The sequence below is a fragment of the Capsicum annuum genome, chromosome 5 (genome assembly GCF_002878395.1).
Source record: "Capsicum annuum cultivar UCD-10X-F1 chromosome 5, UCD10Xv1.1, whole genome shotgun sequence".
Taxonomy (NCBI): domain Eukaryota; kingdom Viridiplantae; phylum Streptophyta; class Magnoliopsida; order Solanales; family Solanaceae; genus Capsicum; species Capsicum annuum.
Genome location: NC_061115.1, coordinates 213,624,655 through 213,646,820, shown reverse-complemented (window position 1 = coordinate 213,646,820; position 22,166 = coordinate 213,624,655). Strand labels below are relative to the sequence as shown.

The window sequence follows — 22,166 nt, the reverse complement described above, 5'->3', positions numbered from 1 at the left end:
CCCCCGAAAACTGAGTCAATATTGAGGCCCAAGTTTCAACCAAAAATTGAGGTCCAATTAGAACTTGACCCGGCCCAAATTCTTAACTAAAACCCTCGCTTTTCCTCTCCATTTTTTCGTCTACTCAACTCATTCGCTCCAAAAGGTCAGTAAGTAATGTTTGAAACTATGTACTCTGTGTTTACATATTAGAAGCTCATGCCAAATTATTATTAATCCTTGCCTAAATTTTACAACTGATATGATTTAGATAGATATTAAAAATTGGTCACGTACAGTCTCTTTGATTAAAAATTGAGTTTCAACTTTCAAGTGTATCAACATGGTATCATTGTTCATCTTTACTATTTTTTACTTCTTTGCCTGCTGCTACTATACACAAATTTTTAAATAGTTGTGTTCCCAATCTTTCAAGTCTGTGATTTGTTAAAAATGAGATGGTCAATAATAGTGTTATATTTTTCTAAAATATTTAAATACAAATGTGTGTAATCGCATTTTTTTCTAGCAATTACCCCTTTATACCACATCGAATTGAAATCATCTTCGTCTTTTAAATCGAAGAAGACATTGAAATTTCCATATACCCAAATCTTAGCTGATTCTTTTACGATAATTAATAGAAAGTATTTTTCACATTTGATATGATATATTCAACTACTACATTAGTAAATGTAGTAGTACGTAGTAGAATATAATCTTTAACACATGCATGAATAGTTGCAAAAATTTTTTTGGATAATAAAGACTTATTTTATTAATAATTAAAGATTATTACAAACTATATGTCTAAATACGTGGTACATAGGTAACTATTTCCAAAACAGGAAGTTACATAGATAATAGGTGTGGTACATCTATCATAAAGATACTAGGCTGACATAGGCACATGATTACTTCCAAATTTATATTATATCTAAATGTTTTTGGAACAATATTTTCTAATTACGTATCAAGTTTTATCCGTCTGGCTCATGACTGTAGAGCCAGACGAGGAGTCCCTTGGCCGGAATTAGAATTGGGTTGACGATAATTTTCTCATGTGGAATAATTTTCTTCCATTTGAACCTTTTAACAATATGGTGCATGAAAACAAGAATTTCTAAACGAGCAACTCTAATCCTGGACACATTCTAGGTCCTCCACCAAAAGGTACAAATGTATATGGAATTGGTCCACTTCCTTCAAATCTTGAAGGGTCAAATTTTTCTGGTTTTGGGAAGAATTCCGGATTCTTGTGCGTGGAAGTTGTACTCCAGTATATCTGCATAAATATTTTGGAACTTTATACAAAATTTATAAAGTTATAATTATATACATAGTTCATATCAACTTATACAGTTTTCAAACATGAAATTTTAATTTGAGCAAAATTTCTAGGTCTTGAGTGGACATTCTAAATCTTGAGTGAGATTTCGTGTATGTTTTGAAAAAGAAAACTATATTGCTATGTTTGGTAACGAAAAGATCCTACTATTCCTCGCAAAAATGGGTTTAATTTCGCATATATATATATATATATATATATAGGTGATTCGCTCTTTCAAATAGAATGAAACTTAATGTCACAACCTAGTTCTTAACCTATATTATTCATTCTGGGCTTCAGACTGCATGAATTCATCTTTTAGGCTATATCAAGTCCCTAAAGGATCGAGGTGCATGTGACACCCATGATGGAGGGTAGATCAATGAGGATGAGTCAAAGAAAAGGATTATTTAAAAACTTCTGGTGCATATGACAGCTTAGGAGAAGCTCATACATCTTATAAGACATAACTCAAGTTCACATGGTACACGCACTTTTGAGGCTTACTAATGTGACGAAGCTCGATAGACAAATATGTATGATCGAGCTTAGACCCAAGATGGACAATACATGTCATGAGCTTAGATTGAAATCCATTGTTCATGAATGAATATTTTTAGGAAAAACACTAAGATAATTTATTTTTATTTTTTACCTTCCATCCCTTTGGAATTGAGAAACCATTGAAGATGAAATCAGAAATGGCTTCCCTAAAAGCACCTTGTAGGGGTGGGGCTAATCTTAAAACTTCACAAGCCACATTCCATGAATATTTCATCTTTTTAATAGCTTCCCAATTCAACAATTCACTTGGACCCTTTGATTTGGCAATCTCCATTTGCTCTCTATATATTTTTGAACAAAAAAAAAATGTATATAATAATTGTCAGAAGCAATATATGGAAAAATGATACAAGATAAGTACACTTTTCATACAGGTAATATAGTAATTTAATCAAACAAATGGTTACTTGGTTGTTCATCACGAAAAAAAAAACAGAACATGACGCTTAATATTCCATTTGTTTCAATTTATATTTTTTAGTTACTATTTGGAGGCAGTGGCGGAGCCATCTTTACTCGGACGAAAAATTATATTGTTTTTATACTATTTTTTCATGGTTAAAAATATTTTTTATGCTATATAGTAGATGTTGAACGCCCTTCGACTAGTTCGTATATATACTTCTTAACACCCTCAATGAAAATCTTGACTCCGACACCGTTTCGAGGGTTAAACAATATTTTCTTTTATTATAATTTTAAAATGCTTAATAAATACTATATGTTAAATTGTTTGCTACTGTGATCAAACTCCACCAATAAAACATAATTTAGTGAAATTAGTAGAAGCATGAAGGGAGTGTTTGGTACCAACGAAAAATGTTTTCCAGTAAAATATTTCTTGGAAATCAAGATATTAGCAAAACATTACGGGGTTGAGATCGACGGGGTGATCAGGAGTGGGATTCAGGGGTGGCTGGGAGTGGGATGGTCAACGTGTGGTGTTGGATGGGCAGCGAGAAGATAATAAACTTGATTATATACAGATTATTAATTTATAATTCAATAACTTTAAAGAACTAAAATTCTAAACCCATAAATTTTAAATTCTGATTCCACGTGTGATAATAAGTTATATACTCCATATAAGAAAGTAGGTTACCTTGGTAGACTCCTTCATAAATGTGTGGAAGCTCAGCAAGATACTTGACAATAGAAGTACACGCAGAGGTAATAGCCAATCAACAAACCTAATATTTTATCAGCAATGTCCAATTCATTCATCAATTTTCCATTTTCATCACACATTAAGAGAAAATATGACAATATATCTTGTGTTGGTGATGCTTTCCCCTCTCCTAAATCAATCTTCCTTTGTTTAATTATTTTCATGAGTTCTTTCCTAATAAAATTCGAAGCCTTAATCGCGCGATTAAATGGTGTTCCGGGCAAGTTTATAGGGATTGAAATCACACCGGAAGCTAAAACATCAAAATGTTCGGAAAATTTGGCTACGTAGTTAGGATCTTGTATACTCAGAAACCATCGACACGCTACACGAGAAGTGTAATGTTTTGTTAATGGGAAAACAAAAACTTGGTCATGGTTTTCCCAATCCGAAGCAAAGTGACATTGGGCCATGTGATCCATGATCCCAACGTAACGCTGTAATGCATCGGGTTTGAGGAAATTTGGTAGCATTTTTCTCAGTTTGATTGCTTCTGCTTCTTTGGAAGTCGATATTTGTGTTGTAGATGGAAAGACTTTTTTTCACGGAATTTGGCCACCATACTTGGTACCAACTTATTTTCGTTTGAAAACAAGAATTTGTTGCCTGAGGCACCACAAAAAACCGCGGTTTGTTCTCCTAGAAGGTGAGTTTTGAACACATTGGAGGAGTACTTAGCTATACGATCAAAGATGAATTTTTCAGGGTGACCTTTCCAACCGGTGGATAGAAACTCGAGGGTCTCTCCAAATACTGGCCACCCTATTTTGCCAGGAGGAAGAATTTGTTCTTGTAAAAAAAGTGAATGAAGAGGGAAGCCAAAAAAACAAATAGGCAAAGAAGAGAGACATACAAGAACTCCATATCTATAATATGTTTATAACAAATGTTATTACACTTAATTCATTAGAAGCAATACTAGCTAGTCTTTTGTGAGGTTGTATTAAAGGGGAAGAACTTAGGGAGTATATATATATAGGTAGAGGTATAAAATGGATTGTGAGGTAGTTGTTATTTTTTAAAATAAAATATATACTCCCTCCGTTTAAAAAAAAATGACCTACTTTGACTTAGCATAAAGTTTAAGAAAATAAACAAGACTTTTGAATCTTGTGACCTTAAATTAAAGTTGTGTCAAATGTACCAAAATGTCCTTTAATCTTGTGGTCCTAAATATGTTATGTGAAAAATTGAAATTAAAATATTGCCAAAAAAGGAAAGAGGTCATTCTTTTTTAAACAGACTAAAAGGAAAGTAGGTCATTTTTTTTTAAATAGGAGGAGTAACTAATTATGTAAAGAGAATTAATGGTGAAAAAAGTAGAGGTGGGCATTCGGTATTCGGTTCGGTATTTTTATAATTCGGGTTCGGTAATTCGATAATCGGTAATTGTAAGTAGATACCAAATACCATACCATTAAACTTCGGTTCGGTAATTCAGTAATCAGTAAATTAAATTTTGGCTCGGTACGAAATTCGGTATTACCATATTAAAGTTGGACATGCTTGTAGTGATCCTATTTGGTGATAATAGTGGTGATCTCCAACCAACGTTTTGAGAAAAATTCAATTTTGTTTGATAGTTTTACGCCTCTGAATACACAGTTTTACACCAGAAAAAATTAATTTTGTTTGGTCTTATTACATGTTGATACGTGTGGCTCAATTAATGAAACATCTTAAAGCCTATGTTATTGTAGTTTGATCCAGCTCCAAAAAGGGGAGAACTGGATGTAACACGAATAAAATTTACATCAAACTGGATGTAACACGAACTGGATATAACGAACTATAAAGTCATAATATTACTTCTTATAAATATGATGGAGAGCAATATGTTATGTTGTCTGCCAAGTGCTGAGTTTTGCTTCCATCTGCTGTTGACATGTGAACACAAGGATTAAGAAGGCTTGACCAAGTCCCCTTGGTTAAAGCCATATTCCGACCTATGTTAGGAGCATTAGAGTTGGGCAAGTGCAGCCAACAAAGGTGTTATTTATCATGTCATGAAGACTTCTTTTCTTTTGTTTCCTTCCACGCCCTGATTTTCAGTCTTAGCGTGATATCTTCGTCAAAAATTGTCATATGTTGGTTGCAAGGAAGTTTGTTGTGTACAGTTAAGAGTCTACTTTATGATTATGTTTAACAGTTCAAAGTTTGCTTGAGCAATATTTACAAAAGTATGTGGCCTTTGAAGTGTGGACTAGCTATGTGGCCTATGGGTCACTTAACTATAACTAGATATTCGGAAAATACCAAATACCAAATGGTAGTAATATTTTTTACCAATCCCGAACCTAAATACCATAATTTTAAAATCTTAAACCCAAATACCATCCCAAATTACCGAATACCAATTACCAAATTTTTCGATTCGATTCGGTAATTCGATTTTTGGTATTTTATACCCACTCCTGAAAAAAAAGAAAAGGTAATTTGGGATAAAAAGTAAATAAGAATAATTAATCAAATTATTCTTTTAGTTAGTATTTTAAAAAAAAACGTGTGTAAAAATATGATAAGTAAAATAGGTCAGATGAAATATTAGGTAAGTGAATTTTTAGGAAGATATGATTGTTAGTTGTTTATTTCTTGTAGACTATCTGAAAAGGAGAAGCCTACTTTAGTGCACTACTAATCTAATAACACATGTTAATTTTAAATCTAAGAATCAAAATTAAATCTATTTAATCAAGCACCTTCTAAACTATGGTGAAATGAAGAGTATAAGATCCAGATCAATGTCAATACCGCAAGTTTTATTTACTCTCATATAGATCCATGATAATGTAATATTTATTCCTGAAGGATCGATTATTTTTTATTATATTATATTATATAATATAATATATATATATATATATATATATATATATATATATATATATATATATGTCTATCTCTCTATATATATGTTTTTCTTTTTAATGTCTAGAGTTTCTATATATCTTCAAAGAAACGAAAACTGTGACAAATCTAACAACTATATATTCAGTGTAATAATATTACAAGAGAGATTTAGGGAGGATAGTGCAATGATTCTCATATACAAATAAATTATAGTAATCTTGTTAATGAAATTATTCAAATAATATACCTCTTTAGACGAATGTGAGTATTGTGGGTAGTAACTGTTAAAAAGAAATATTATGAAATGGCATGCGAGCAGTGGCGGATCTACATAGGGTCTAGGGGGTTCATCCGAAATCCTTTCGTCGGAAAATTATACTATTTTTACATAGTAAAAATTTTTTTTATGTATAAATAGTAGAGGTTAAACCCCCTTCGACTAGTCCGTATATGTACTACTGAACACCCTCACTAAAAATCCTGGATCCGCCCCTGCATGCAAAGGATCAAAAGAACCCATTAATGGAGCGTGGACAACAGAATATGTGGGCTCAATATTGGACAAATCAAGAATAAGAATGAACCTTATCTTGAGCCATGTAAAAGAATGAACCTTGAACGTAAATCAACTTCAAAAGCTAAATTATGAAATGAGAAACTTTTGAGCTCTGGGTATGGAAAAATCCTTGTACTACTAAAAAGTCTTGTTTTAGCCATGTGATTTAGTGAGGGACGTCCCTCACTAATCAAGATTTAGTGAGGGCAGCCATCTCTACAAGGTGTCTTCCGACCCTCACAAAGTAGTGAAGGACTCCGACACTTAACCATCGCTATTTTGGTCTCACAATTTTTCCCAAAAATATAATGTAGTGAGGGATGTCCCTTGCTATATTAAAAATATATATAATATTAATTTATAATTTAGTGAGGGACGACCCTTGCTATATTAAAAATATATAGAATATTAATTTATTATTTAGTGAGGGATGATCCTTGGTACATAAAAATTAATAAAAATTATAAATTTAAATATGTTAAGGGATATCCCTCACTAAGTTAAAAAAAAAAAAAAATAATTTAATGTTTGAACATTTTGAGGGATATAGCTACAAAAGTCCCTTGCCAATGTGGTGTTATTATTAGTTTTTCTATAGCACTAAAATTCAATATTTAAATAGAAAATAAAAGTACAATCAATATTAAACAGCAAAACAATAAAAAAAATACTTTCAAAATAATTCAAACATTAAAATTAAGCAACCGAACTTCATACATATTCATCCAACTTAAACAATATGTAAACAAGTATCAAAAAAGTATGCAAACAATCATCAAAATAAATTCTTTCAAACACTCCAAACTAACATAATTCAAACCTAAACAACAACACCTAATCCTCTTCATCCTCTCCACCATCATCATCAGAACTAGGCTGCAGAGAATAAAGAAGCTTGATTAAGGTATTTACTTGAGTCTTGAGTTCTTTGACGTCTGACCCAAGTGTCGTCCTACGTCACTCCTCCTCCGTCCTTCTTTTTCGTTCCTCCTCGTACTTCCTAGCAAGCTCTCGAACTTCCTGTCGCATCTCCTCAAACTGTTGATTTGACATGGTAGCAGAACTCCCCATACCTTGCAATCCACCCTAAAGACGGTGAAAGTTCTTCTCAGAAAAAAGGTGGTATGCCCTTCCCTTATACACGCCCCCAACTACATCCAGCTAGCAGGAAAGAGTTTCTTCCTCTGATGGCATGATTAGATTACCTTTATCATTTGTCGGTCGACTCCTTTTGAGTTTTGAACTCTTCAATATCTTGTGAACTTATCGTTTTTACATTAAAAGTAAAATTAGTATATAGCAAATAATATAAAATAAGTTCTAAGTAAGATTTGAACTCACGTAAGTATCCTCTGTCTGTGTTTCAACCCAAACTTCTTTTTCATCTCTAATTTTTATATGGGTCTTCTTCCATACCTCTTCACGAGTGGCTGATCTAGTAAAAGATGCTTCCTGCAAATGAAATAAACATAGTGAACCACAAGGACATAAATAATTTACTACCATCTAAATGCATAAATAATTACCAATTTTTATTTAGTTGTCCCCATGGACACCGAACCACAAGTGTGCAATAAACCACCTTTCTTAGAATTTCAAGATGCCTTTGCTGGGCGCTCTTCTTTTGAAACTTCGAAGACGCCCAATATACAATAAGTTTATCCAAATAATCTGACCCAAGCCATCCAGACCATCCTTTACGTTGAGCTTTAGAAAGCATGCAAGACAATAGAGAAGACGCCTTTTTCTTAAAATTGTTTTGAATAACCCAATCCTCAGAAAGGCTCCATGTACAACTTTTCTACAAATAAAATATATATGAGGATGGTGATAAACTGGATAATTGGCAATGTTAGTTGTGACAGCTGAATATGACAATTTCTCCCAATTTTTGTAAATTGTTACAGCTGCATATGACAGTAGCTTGAATTATCAAATATTTGATCAACATATTGACCATCAACTATCTTAAGAAAAATACATTTTAAGCAACTGATTTAGATCAAAAGTCCTTATAACACATATTGGATGCATCAACAAGAGTTGTACATAAAGAAGTTTCATGCCAAATGAAAATTAAAAGAAAAAACAATTAGAATTTCTTCGTTGGAAGAAGGATGTAAGAGCACTCTCTAGTCGCTACCACACAACCTTTATAGTTGGTTCAAAAATCCACGTGTGATGCTTAAAAAGAACTACTGTTACAGATCATAATCTGGAAAATAGAGGTCGATTACCTCAAATTAAGAGAAAGGATTAACAAAAGAAATAAAGGGGCATGTGTGAACCTCCTAAAAGTATCTACAATCCTACCATAATCATATTTGGAATAGACAAGTCCCTTACCTACTGGTGAAGCTACTGCTGAATTGTTATAGTCTGTGGCAAGCTTCTCAGATGTGGAAAATTTCAAATCCAAACCAGTATTGGTTGTTTAAGCAAATGATACTACTACGAAAAAGACACGAAATGAAATTAGCATTGCGACTAATAACACTACTAGATAACTTAAAAGGAGAAGCAACAACAGATGGAAAAGGCCAATAACATTCAAACTCGAAACAGTGAACTTAGAGAAATTGAAAGTGAGACTACTATTCCAGAAGTTATTATGAAATACACAAATGGTAGCACATGCGGCAATCATTAGAGAATAATGAAACAAGTTTCTTACAGAGCTAAAGCCAAGAATTACAACAGCACACATCCTTGAATCTCCCTTGTTGGAAAAGATACTGTGCAATTACAATAAATTTTTTTTTCTTTTTACATTAATTTAAGTTGTTGAATCTCCTTTTCAGAAAATCTGTTATGTCTCAGGATCGTAGTACTATACACTACGTTTATTATTATTATCTAGAACTAGAGTAAGAGACATTCTAACACCTTACGCCCTTGTATGTGGGGATACCTCTAATATATTGTAATCGTAAAATGAAAGCACAAATGCAACAACTATATACACCTCAACTTCAAGCAATTTGAGGTTGGCTACATCAATTCTCACTTGACTAACAATTCAGATCATGTTTACGAAACACAATCACTAATTCATGTATATCGCTGCAAGACTTTATAACGTATCTAGACCTTAGATGATAAAAAAAATGGTACCTTTTCAGTAGCAATTGCAAAAGCCAGTTCAAGTAGGCTATATGTCCTGTTAGGTACTCTAAATTGTGTCCCTCCCTTTGGTGATAAAATAGACTTGAAATAAGTTCATCTAAGGCAAAGAAAAGAGGCACACCTGCCACTTCCCGATCTGATTTTCTCTGCTCCATATACTCATTTTAAAGTTAAAAATCTAAAGATAATTAGTAATATCCTAAAAGCGATACTGAAACTAAAACGTGTTTTGTGTTGATAAAGGACCTGGAGGATTACTACACTAGTGTTATATAACTGTACACAGTGGAAAGTTTCAACATCAGACCTACAACTACCCAGCACCACAAAGATAGAATTTACACCCTCCCTGCGCTCAAGCTAACCCATCTGGCTAAATGATGAACGTAAGTCCTCCAGATAGTTTAGTCTTTGCTCATTAATCATCCTGAAATAACCTTAGGAGAAGCACACCCTAAAAGCTAGCTATTGAGGTGGGATAGTCCTAGGTTAATCTAAGCCCCACATCAGTTTCCTATTTAATCGATATAGGACTCAAGTCCCATTACTTGCAACAATATTGTAACACATCCAAACCAAGATAAAGTCATCCCTTTTCTAACATTCTACTCCGCGTTTGGGAAGACCGAACTTCATAGAGCAAGTTTTATAAGTCAACTGAAAACAGATGGCAGGAAGATCCACCAGTCGGTTAAGTCTTTCATTCTCAAGAGTTTTGAGGACAAGAGGACGCCTGAGATTACAAAACTCAATGTTGGGCAACATCATACTAAGCTAACTGTGTTGCTTGTGTTCTAGAAATGGTAGCTCCTACCATCTTTCAACCTACTGAAACTTACATGAAAAATTATGATAAATCTCAAAACTCTGAAATGAATAAGTGGAATAGCAAGTCATCCACCCATGGTTATTTGTAGCTTTTCCAAGTAAAACGGTTGAATGGCAAATGAATTCATCCATATGATAGATGTTGGAAATCTGACTCATTTTTTCATTTAAAAATGATCGCCTTACTCGGTAAATCTTATTAAAGGGAGTAAAAAACAACTATGTTTAACTAAGAAAACTGATAAATCCAACTAGCATATAAGAATACAAAGATGATACTCCTAAATCTACCTAGAAACAAGCTAACAAAACATAAAATCTACTTTAAACCAAAATACTCAAAAGATCACTATACTCTATACTAAAAAAACACTGGCAGGGAACTTAAAAGCCATTCAAAAATTTTAACTAACAAAAGTAAAGGAACCAATAAGGCAAGAAATCCCCAAGACAAAAACAGGTTATGCGAATTGATAAATACCATAGTTGTTGAGCCGGTTTTTTTGACACCCAATTTTGGCTCGCTCTTTCCCTCTAATTAGTTTTATTAATGTTTTTGACCCTAACTAATTTTAAAATTAAATAAGAAATAAGACTCGTATTTTTATCTCTATTTTTATAAATTTTCTAGTTTTCTATCATATTATAAAATATTTTAATATAATTAAATATTTTAACAAATAAAATAAAATATCTTTAGTGATCGCATTCGCATTTGTTTTCTAATTTTATTCTTTAGGCGATATTGTGACCATATATATTTATACTTTTGTTTTATAAAATATATATTTTATATTTTATTATATTCTTATTTCTACATATATATATAGAGAGAGACAAATCATGTCTGTAATTTGTATACGTTAAAATTAAAAATAATTTTAGAATATCGGAAAGCATCGATAAAATTAATTTCAGTATAAAAGAGTATTTGGGCTAGCTATAATCCAATTTTTTTTTATTTCGCCTGATCCCAACTCTCATTTTACAAATTTCAACCAAAAGCCTCAAAATTAGCCCAAAACTCAGTACAATTTTTATGTCCGCTTCGTCACTCCGCCTAAACAGATACGATTTAACTCGATCCGGCAATTTATTTTAAAACCCAAAAGGTCCTAAAAGGTTCAGTAATTTTTTATATATGATTTATTTTTGTTTAACTGACTATTTATTTGTATATTTGTTTTTTCACCTTTTCCCTCTTTAAATTAAATTCGAACCGTTCGATCGAATATCGAACGGATCGAAAATAGTCATTTTGAAATTGACCTTTCACATATTTATCCATACGCACATACATTTTATTTTATTTGTTGCTATTATTATTTAGTGATCAAAGATCGGACGGATCAAAATCAGTCCAAAAAGCCCGACTGACACAGATTAATCTAGTCCGCTAATTTTTCTTTCTAATCCGAGGATCCCGAATTTTCAAATATATATATATATATATATATTAATATTATAATTTACCTTTTTATATATTTTTGAAATTTGAACTGATAAAAAGCGAACGGATCAGAAATTAATTGATTTTTGTATAAATTTTTTCATATATTTATTTATCTATACACATACATAAATATTTGTATTGTTATTATTTTAAGGTGATATTTAGGACCGTCCGATCTTTGATTGGACGGACCAAAAGTAGTCAAAATTTTCAAGTCTTAAACATTAATTTCTTCCATCCGTTCTTTTCTCTTTCTCAGAAAAAGCTAAAATACGTGTTTCTCCTCCCAAAGATGCAACGATCGGTCACCATTACCCCTTTCTCTTTCAATTCACAAACCACTAACCTCCTTTTACTTCTCTTCCTCCTCCCCTTCTCTCTCATGCCAAAACCGCAACCCTAGCACTGCCATGGCAGCCATGGCTGCCGCCCCTATGCGAGAATCTCTCCAAAACTTGCCTCTTCCACCACCTAAAACCAAAAATCAGAAAAATCAAGGCTCTAAATTTGTGTAAGGATGGAAAATAGGTCCAAGCAGCCATTAATGGCTTCAAAATTGAAGATCCCGTTCAAATCTTCCCCCCCCCCCCCCCTTCTCATATTTTTATTGTATAGGTTTCAAATCTGGACCTTTCAAGTCCAAATTTACTCCTATAAATGGGGGAGAGGTCTAACAGTGAAGGGACAAGGGAGAAGGGAGGAGAAGACACAGATCGGGAAGGAACCTTCATTTTTTTTGTTCCATTTTTACCATCATCAGCATAAATACACATATATACACCATTACTCATACACACACAGTAACAAAACACACCAACAACTATCGAACCTCTCTCCCTCCCGTCTTCTCCGGCGAACCCCGCTATTGCCATCTCCTTTCTCCTCTGTTATGCTGCTAGCTCGTCGGAGGTGATAGACGACGAGCTTTGAGCTCCAGCCGCGCCACCACCACCAACGTGCCTCCCATTTCTCCCCTCACCAGCCGCTGAAGAACCACCAACGCCGACCATCCAGATTTGATCGAGAAACTATGAACCCATGACCCCTGCTACTGTTTTCCCCTTTTTCCTCTTTCTTTTCTTTTTATTTTTGGGCCGCGCCTCGCCGGATTTGATCACCGGCGAGTGACCTTTTTTTTTTCGAACATTGAACCGCCCCCATTTGTTCTTCAAAAAATGGCCAGATCCAACTTTTGCCTCATTTTCTGGCGTTGCTCCGGTGATCGCCGTTGAAGCAACGTCAACACTATCACTATTTAGAATTTTCATTCATTTTCAATTTTTTATTGTCATTATTGAATATTGCTTGCTGATATTTCATTGTTATATGTTGTTTTGTTCCTTTATTTTCATCATTACTGTCACTATATGTTAATGCTATGTCTGTTAGTTGTTGTTAGTCATGTGTCTATCATATGGGTCCACTTTGCTGGCTTGATTAATTTTTTGGGACTGTTTTTGAGTATTATTTTCTCCGTCATTGCTTTATAATTTATTATACTGATAAAAGAACAAATACTACACAGTTGGCCAATGAAATAAATTATTATTAATTTTGAGGCCTCTGTAAATAAAAGACGGACTTTACATATATAATTACGTAATAAATAAATATTTTTGGGCGATAATGAAACTTTATAACAACACAAGATTTTACAACTCATATTCTGGCAAGACAATTTAAGACGGTCAATTAATTGAGCAACCATTTCGTAGCAAAACGATTTAAGATGGCCCATTAATTGAGCAACCATTTCGCAGTCATGACTTTATCTGAGCCCACTTTTAATAAAAAATATAATTTTTTTTATAATACGTAAATATACACATTCTAATTTATGATTATTTACTTGTTACTAAAACTTTTTTACAAGTGTTTATACAGGTTATTTTGGAATACTCGTAGGGAGTTGCAGTCAAAGAGGCTCTTTTAATTTTGTATTGTATTTTATATTCTTATATTTGTACAAATGTTAATATAGTGAAAACTTTATTTTTGGGGTGTTGGGCGGAATTTTCTTTATTTATACGACTTCACCTCGTGTTTATGCAAACTTAGGTCGTTAATGTTTACATTAATCAATTAAATTAATCAATTAGTTTACATACTTTGACATCATAAGTATTGTGATCTTTTCTTTCAAATAAATCTTTACTTTTTTTTTCTCGTAAATTTTAAATCAAGTAAAAATATTATTTTTAAACATTTTTCTCCTCATGGCATATCAAGATACACTTCTCTTCATACACGGCACAAAATATTTTTTATTTTCACATGTAATTTATACATTTTTTATACATATTTTTTTTACATGTGTTTCATAACAATATGTTTTATTTATATATTTAATACACATATACCTTTACATAATATTAAACATTTATATTTTTTAAAAGAATTATTTTATACTTAATACATATTTTGTACATTATTTTAAATATACCTCCTCCCTCTTTGAAAAATTTAGTCTAGCCGGGTACCACATTTGTGGATCTCGAAGGGTGCCTAACCCCTTCCCTTCGGGATAACTTGAATCCTTACCTAGAATCTTAAATTGGTTTTCGCAGACTAAAAACATTAATCATATTTGTTAATAAATAGGTTTCCTTATTTTCCTTAAAAATTAGGTGGCGACTCTGTACATAAATTCATTCTTTTAGAGTCCATGACGTCGTGCTCGTTTTGACCTGAGGTAGAAATAGGGGCACGACAGAACGATGACTCTGCTGGGGATGAGGAGACGTTCTAACCATGATCGACTCGATTTTCAATCGAGGGAGGTATTTTTACATTTTTTATATATAATTAAATTCTTTATCTATTACACTACAAATTATGTGAATTTTCTCATAAATTCTTTAAATTTTTTTTTATCATGCTTAGTTTAGAATTTTTATGCTTTATTATGTTATTTGTTTTACATATTTTTATATCTTGCTATGTGTGAAAGAACACAAGCCAAATCCAAATTTGCGTTCCTTATTTGTTTGAATAACACTAGTTGTTACTGCTTTATCACTTGCATTTTTCTATCAAGTCTTTGGCCGTACACAATTCACACATTGTGGTACCCACGAGAGGTGTACTGCACTCCTCCGAACCTTCTTTGGATTCCCTACTTTCAGAGTCGTTGTAGTTAGGTTAGTGCTCTTTCTCGCAAATATTCAGTACCACTCTTGAACATTTAAGGAAAAATCCTACTCTAGTAATAGGTCATATTGCAAATACCTTAGGCGGGACGGTCCAAGGTATCGTTTTTGCAACTAGGAAGCCACCCTTTCGTCAAAAGGTTATGAAACCTTTATGACATATTTTGTGTTAGAACTGATTCAGATAATCCAGAAATCGAACATTAAAGGATTCAGAACAATCAAATTGGCCTTCTTTTACTCTTCCTTCATTCGACATCATTTTCACGTCAATAGACATAAAGTATTACCCAAACTAGCCAACATTTGACACTATTTTCACGAATACAGAGTGTTGTTAAAACTTTGCTTCACAAATATCTTTCTCAAAGTCCATGAAAGTTGAGTGTTCTAAAAATACTTTGCTTTCGTTCAACTTTCTCTTCAAGTCCGCAGATAGGGAATGTCACTAAAAACTCCACCTACGTCTAACTTTTTTTTGATCCAAACTAGAGTGGAATGTCGTCAAGCATTCTTCCAATGTTTGATTCCTTTTTCTAGTCAACAGACGTAGAATATTATTTAAAACTCTACAATTATTTGACACCCTTCTTCAAAATAATGAATGTGGAATATTATTCATCTTCACCCACTTCTAACTCTTTCCAGCCAATGAGCGTGAGGCATTATCGATCCATTTCCTCCGTTCGATATCTCTACCACAAGATCCTCATTCATCAATAACGAGACTTGAGATACTCACCCTTTTAAAGGCATCATTTTAGCCGCTTCCATCAAATCTTATCGACTACATAGGCCTCTTTTAGCCACCCTTGTTGGATACATTCCATTTTCAAGAAAACTTTAAATTGTTCTGAATCCAAAATGTGTCAAAATCTAGATTCATCTATGTCAGTTTATTTGAACGAAGGCCTACCTCTGGCAAAATGAGGCTCCACAATATAAGATACGCTTACTTGCTGTTGTCTGAATGTGCTTGTCCATCGACATGAACTGACTCCTTAACTTTCATTTGTGTTGGCATTATCCCCTCGACAGAGATTAATTGTGTTAATCGATAGAACTCCCCAACTTAAGCTATATATCTCAAGAATGAACACCAATACCGTCGACCCGACCAGAAGTGTTCCAACACTGGCAAATGTATCAGGAATTTTCAAAAGACAAGATAATGAATGTATGCTTCTTTTGGAGCAACAACTCGAGACGGTAAGAGGCGAACTGCACCAAGGAAAGGATCCCATACATCCATCCATGGCTACTCTACCGCGCCCTCCTAATTTTTATCGCTAGAAACTCCAATACCTAAACGTTATCAGTCAGTACAACCTCCCACAACGACTATTGGTTTAACAAATCCATCATCCCCATTCACACTTATTACCTCCCATAAATTTCCTCATTATACCCCACATCCTTATGTTGTCACATCTGTTTATGATATTTAACAAACAAATCACGCTACCTTTCAAGGAAAATATATTTCTCCAATGTGCGTGAATGAGACACCTATTTTTATCGTTCCTGCTAAAGGTAGGCTTCCGATAAGTACAAGGACAAAAGAGAGAGATGAAAAAATCGTAAGTGAGCTTCGTAATCTAAAGCGAGCGATGAAACACCTCCAAGAAAATCAAGTCAGCGAGCATTTGGACTACGAAGATTTATGTATCCATCCAAATATTGATTTGCCAGTCAGGTTCAAGCCACCTAAGTTCGATTTGTTCGATGGAATCGGTGATCCTCATACTCATTTAAGAGCATATTGTGATAAATTGGTAGGGATTGGAAAAAATGAGAAGCTCATAATAAAGTTGTTCATCAGAAGTTTGTCTGGTGAGGCTCTCATTTGGTACACCAAACAAAACCCTCGTCATTGGTACAAATGGAGCGGCATGGCTGAAGACTTTATGAAACGTTTCAAGTTTAACACAGAAATCACACCTGATCGACTTTCCCTCATCAGTATACAAAAAAAACCCTCTAAATTATTTCAGGAATATGCTCGACGATGGAGGTCCAAAGTGGAAAAAGTTCAACCATCAATGGACGAAAGTAAATTAACGAAGTATTTTATCCGCAGTAAAAAAGGTGTCTATTTTGAAAGGATAATGTCCACATTGGGGGAGAAGTTTGATGACTGTGTCAAAATGAGAAATTTTATTGAAGAGGCGATCAACTCTGGAAAGATTAAGTCGGCAAATAACTCGAGCGAATCTACTCGGTTAGAGTTCATCGAAGGAGCCAAGGTGGAGAATGAAGAAGAAGTATCTCTTGTGATACCACACCACTCAATACCTAAATCATCCCAATCACTTCAAAATCCTGATAACGAACTGATTCAAATATCGAGTCACAAACTACATCATGCCTACAAAAACTAACAAAATTACCTTCAACCCCAAGCTCCCACATACCAAAATCCACCACAACCATGCGTACCAATCCAATTGTCAGTTTATCAAAATTCAAGACCTTTTGCACTAAGACAAAATTCGAAGGGTAAGCGCAATCAAAGCTGCACTCAATTTGTTAAACCATTGACGCTTTTGTTTGAGAAAATGAGAGCTGTAAATTTATTGCAATCGGAGTTGGGGAAGATTCCTAATCCATTACCTAAATGGTTCGATGAAACAAAGCGATGTTCTTTCCACTCTGGAGTTTTGGGGAACAATACTGAAGATTGTAATAGGTTAAGGCATAGAATTGAGTGCTTGATCAAGGCCGGGGAAATCTAATGTATCGAAGAGCAACCAAATGCAAATATTGATAAGGTGCCCAATCATGAAAATACAAGAGTGTATATGATGTGAGAGACACCATCTTCTACGTCGAACCGGCAGGGCCTTTATATAAGCCACTCTACAGAGAAGCGCTAACTTTAGCGGGAAGACGATTTACACGAATCCAAGATTATCAACTTAGAAATAGTCAATAGAGTCCCATATTTGAAGGCATAAGATTTCCTTCTAATTATCATGTAACAGAACTACGTTCTGACCTGATTTCTCATGGTGAGATACGTAGGCAACCCTCATCGGGTTCGGTCGTACTTAAGTAGAATAAATCCCTTTTGTAATTGGAACTACGTGTGACTTGATTTCCCTCGGTGGGATACGTAGGCAGCCTATTAAGGCTCGATCCCTTTATAATATAAAAATCTATTTTCCCTAACGACGAGCGAAACTTGAACGCGACGGTATCCAGAAAACCTGAAACGATACATCAAGACTATCCCAAGATACGCAGCGAAGAATCGTCGAGAAAATCTCTCCAAGAGACTGGGCAAAATTTTGAAGAACGCATCAAAAATCAACGAAGGCTAGGACGTTTAACTTGGAAATGTTACGATCAAGGTTGATTTGTACCAAACAACACAAGTCATCACAAAAGTTGCAAGATATCAACAGGGGACAACTTATCTATAATATCGAAGAAATACACCAAGGGCCAATACCAAAGACACTCCCACCACTTAACCAAAGATACTATCAATCCAAATGCTCCAAAATCATATCGACGATCAGCGCAGGATCGAACACTCGTTATGTCAGTCATAAGAAGGTCAACCAAATCTTCAGGTGGCACATGCTTATGAAAAAGCCAAAAGAAAATCCTCGTGACGAGGAAAAATAATCTATACCTACAATTCCAAGAAGGATTTCCAAAATATGCTCAAAAGCATTCAAGCTTGGATTATGACTAATAAATCAATCGAGGATATCAGCATTCAATATCTATTGACACGCGAGATAGCATACGCTGGCTTCGAGGATATCTCATCATCTTATGAATCAGCATCTGAATTCCTTAAAAGCACATGATTCAAAGGTACGTCTTTAAGTCATTAGCTGAAAGCGAACAACATGAGATTCCCTTGAAATTGACAATTGGAGGATCATTTATAAGTCATATTATTTGAAATAAAATAGTGTGAAAGATTATCTCTGAGTTGATAGCCCATAGGTCATTCGTAAGATGCAATAACATCCTAACCAGATAGTATTCAAGGTTACCCAAAATCGATAGCCCGAAGGTTACCCATAAGTCGCAACTAAATCCTTACCGAATAATATGCGAGATTATCAAATTTGTATGTCCAAGGGTTCTCTATAAGTCGTGTCATATACAAGATCGATTATGTGCAGGATTACCCAAGGACTAACAATTTAAGAGATATCTATAAGTCATATTGTGTCCAAGGTCAGATGATGTGCAGGAACACCTGAAAGCTAGCAATTGGAGGAATATTTGTAAGTCATCACTTATCCAAAGTCGGATAATGTACAGGATTACCTAAAGGCTAGAAATTCAAAGGATATCTATAAGTTGCCTCATATCCAACATCAAATAATTCGCAAGATAATCCAAAGATTGACGATTCAAGCAAAATCTATAAGTCGTATTGATACAAAAGATGCGCAAGACTTATCCGAGATCATATGCGAAGAATTATTGACAATAACCAAAGAGGTCATCATTCCACAAGCATTATGGGTGAATCGAAAGGGTTACCGCATCAACACAAGATTACACGATCGTGGCGACCCTTCTGCATAAAGTGTCATCGGTGTTCAAAAGGGGCACCCCACTTTAAAGACATATTCAACTGACAAATATTTATGCAACAACCAAAAGAGTTGTTGTGTCTGTTGTTGCAAGTTATTTCCTTCCAAACAGGTACATAAAAGGACAACTGCAGTGGACCCAAAAAGATTTCATATACGAAGACGCCCACAAGATAGGGAGACTGTCAAGGAGGTGCCCAAGAAATATTCACAGTTTACGCAGAGAAGACTCGCGCATGTACCCAAGCCTCATGCTTCCATAAAAATGCAAGTCAGCGAGACTACATATGAAGATAGCTTACAAAGCACGTTCACTACTCTCCCGCTCAAAATCATAACAAAAAAAAATTGAGATGCAAATCTCAACGCTTGATCGACTCCAACTTACAAAAGCATTGTCCAAATTAAGAAATTCTTTGATGTTAATCGTTAGCACAAGAAAAAGCCATAAGATGTTGAAGACTTATACATAAGAGGCACCGCTTCAGCAAATGACCAAATGAGCTTTCCAAAGCAAGCTCATGATTATCAACCTTACCATTCTCCACATACCCATCCTTGTGGCCAAAATTTTCTTGATTCCCCTCACACCAAACTACGTTTTGACTTGATATGTAGGCAGCTTAAGTCAGGCTCGGTCATATCAACAACATAATCTTTTACATCTTTTCAAATTTCATTTATCATCTCAAGCCCTAACAACCGCATCACTTTTATAGAAGTTTGAAAGCGAAGATCAAGATAGAGAAATTTTCCACCAGAAGACATACTAGTATAAGCACATTATGTGGAGTTAGGAAGTGTCACTACTCCTAATCTTGAATAGATTACCGATTGTCGAAAGATTGAAGGATGAGATAGCTGTTAGGCCGAATTCTCAATCAACACAAAATCAACATCCCCTCCCCAAACTAAGAAACTTTCTTTGAGCGCAGGTACAACATCGCTACAACAAAGGTTCAAACATCTTGGAAGCCTAAATGTTGCCTCACCATCATAAGCTGAGAATACAGGTATCGTCAATTTATCCATAATTATTCCAAGGCACTAAAGAATCTTCTCGAATCTTGCAGGTCATAATAGTGCTCAAGGAGGCATGTGTCAAATTTCTTATTACATTCTATCAGAAACTCAACATCACATCTCCATCACAAGTCAGGAAGCAAGGTTTTATCAATTCATTCGCTAATACTTTCTAACTCTAAAAGAAATTTCTTGATTTTTTGCAGGTCGCATTAACGGGATATACCCATTAAGACTCGGTCATCAAGTACTAACAGATGTTCACAAAACTCTAACATAACACAACAACAGGATAGGGCAGTCCGCCCCGAATAATAGGACAGGGCAGTCCGCCCCGAACAATAGGATAGGGCACACCCACCCCCAACAATAGGGCATATAATGCAACTTTCACTTTCTCAACAAGCATTTCAGCCGACGGAGGCTATTTACATTTCAACCGACGAAGGAAATTTACCTTTCATCCGGCGGAGGCTATTTACATTTCAGTTACTGCTCAGCCGATAGAGGATTTTACTTTCAAGCAATTGCTCAGCCGACGAAGGTTATTTACATTTCAGTTATCACCCCGCCAGGCGGATTGCCTTAAAAAACAAAGTCAATACTAGAACATGCAGTACAACGTGGAACTATCCTCTTAGCAACAAACTGGGGCAAGCTAGCGGAATGTCAGGGATCCCTAGTTATGGCATGAATTTCGGCGAAGAAACTCAACTCAACTCGACCCAAAACTCTCATTTTTATGATCCTTATTATCATTACTCAATGTCGTCTTAATCCGATACTGGGGCAATTTTTGAAAATTCGCAATCTCCTTTTCCCTCAAAGTCCCCAACAAATATTGCTATCCGACATCTACTCATTTTCAACCCCAACCAACCATTCAGGGTTAAGTACACCCGTATCCATTCTATTCGTGCTGAAATTTCTGTTATTATCCTCGAAAGAACCCAGTGTCACCATAATACTACACTAGGGTAAATTTTGATATTTATCAAAATTTTGTCATGATTCAAACTATAAATAGCCTAATTTTTTCTTAAGTCCGAGATACGTAGGCAGCTCAAAAACCGAAGCCCGGCCATAATCATCTAAATATTTTGTTTTGCCCGAGACAAAATTGGTTACGTCAGCGTGATTGTCTAAAGATTTTCAAATAAATCTTTGTCCACTCAGGGACAACTGTTGACACCCAATTTTGGCTCGCTCTTTCCCTCTAATTAATTTTATCGATGTTCTTGACCCTAACTAATTTTAAAATTAAATAAGAAATAAAACTCGTATTTTTATCTCTATTTTTATAAATTTTCTAGTTTTCTATCACATTATAAAATATTTTAATATAATTAAATATTTTAACATATAAAATAAAATATCTTTAGTGATCGCATTCGCATTTGTTTTCTAATTTTATTCTTTAGGCGATATTGTGACTATATATTTATAATTTTATTTTATAAAATATATATTTTTATTTTATTATATTCTTATTTCTACATACCTATAAACAAATCATGTCTGTAATTTTTATACGTTAAAATTAAAAATAATTTTAGAATATCGAAAAGCATCGAT

The 22,166-nt window shown here is 34.3% G+C and overlaps 1 protein-coding gene and 1 pseudogene across 1 annotated transcript; one reads left to right on the top strand and one right to left on the bottom strand.

Annotated features, from left to right (window-relative positions):
* Window positions 1-959: 959 nt before the first annotated feature.
* Window positions 960-3,905, bottom strand: LOC107872128 (annotated as a pseudogene).
* Window positions 3,906-16,493: 12,588 nt separating this feature from the next.
* On the top strand, window positions 16,494-17,738 carry LOC124898622. The gene is made up of 2 exons (XM_047412259.1): window positions 16,494-17,267; window positions 17,502-17,738. Exons 1-2 carry the CDS (start codon window positions 16,494-16,496, stop codon window positions 17,736-17,738), a joined length of 1,011 nt encoding a protein of 336 aa, XP_047268215.1.
* The last annotated feature ends 4,428 nt before the right edge of the window (window positions 17,739-22,166 follow it).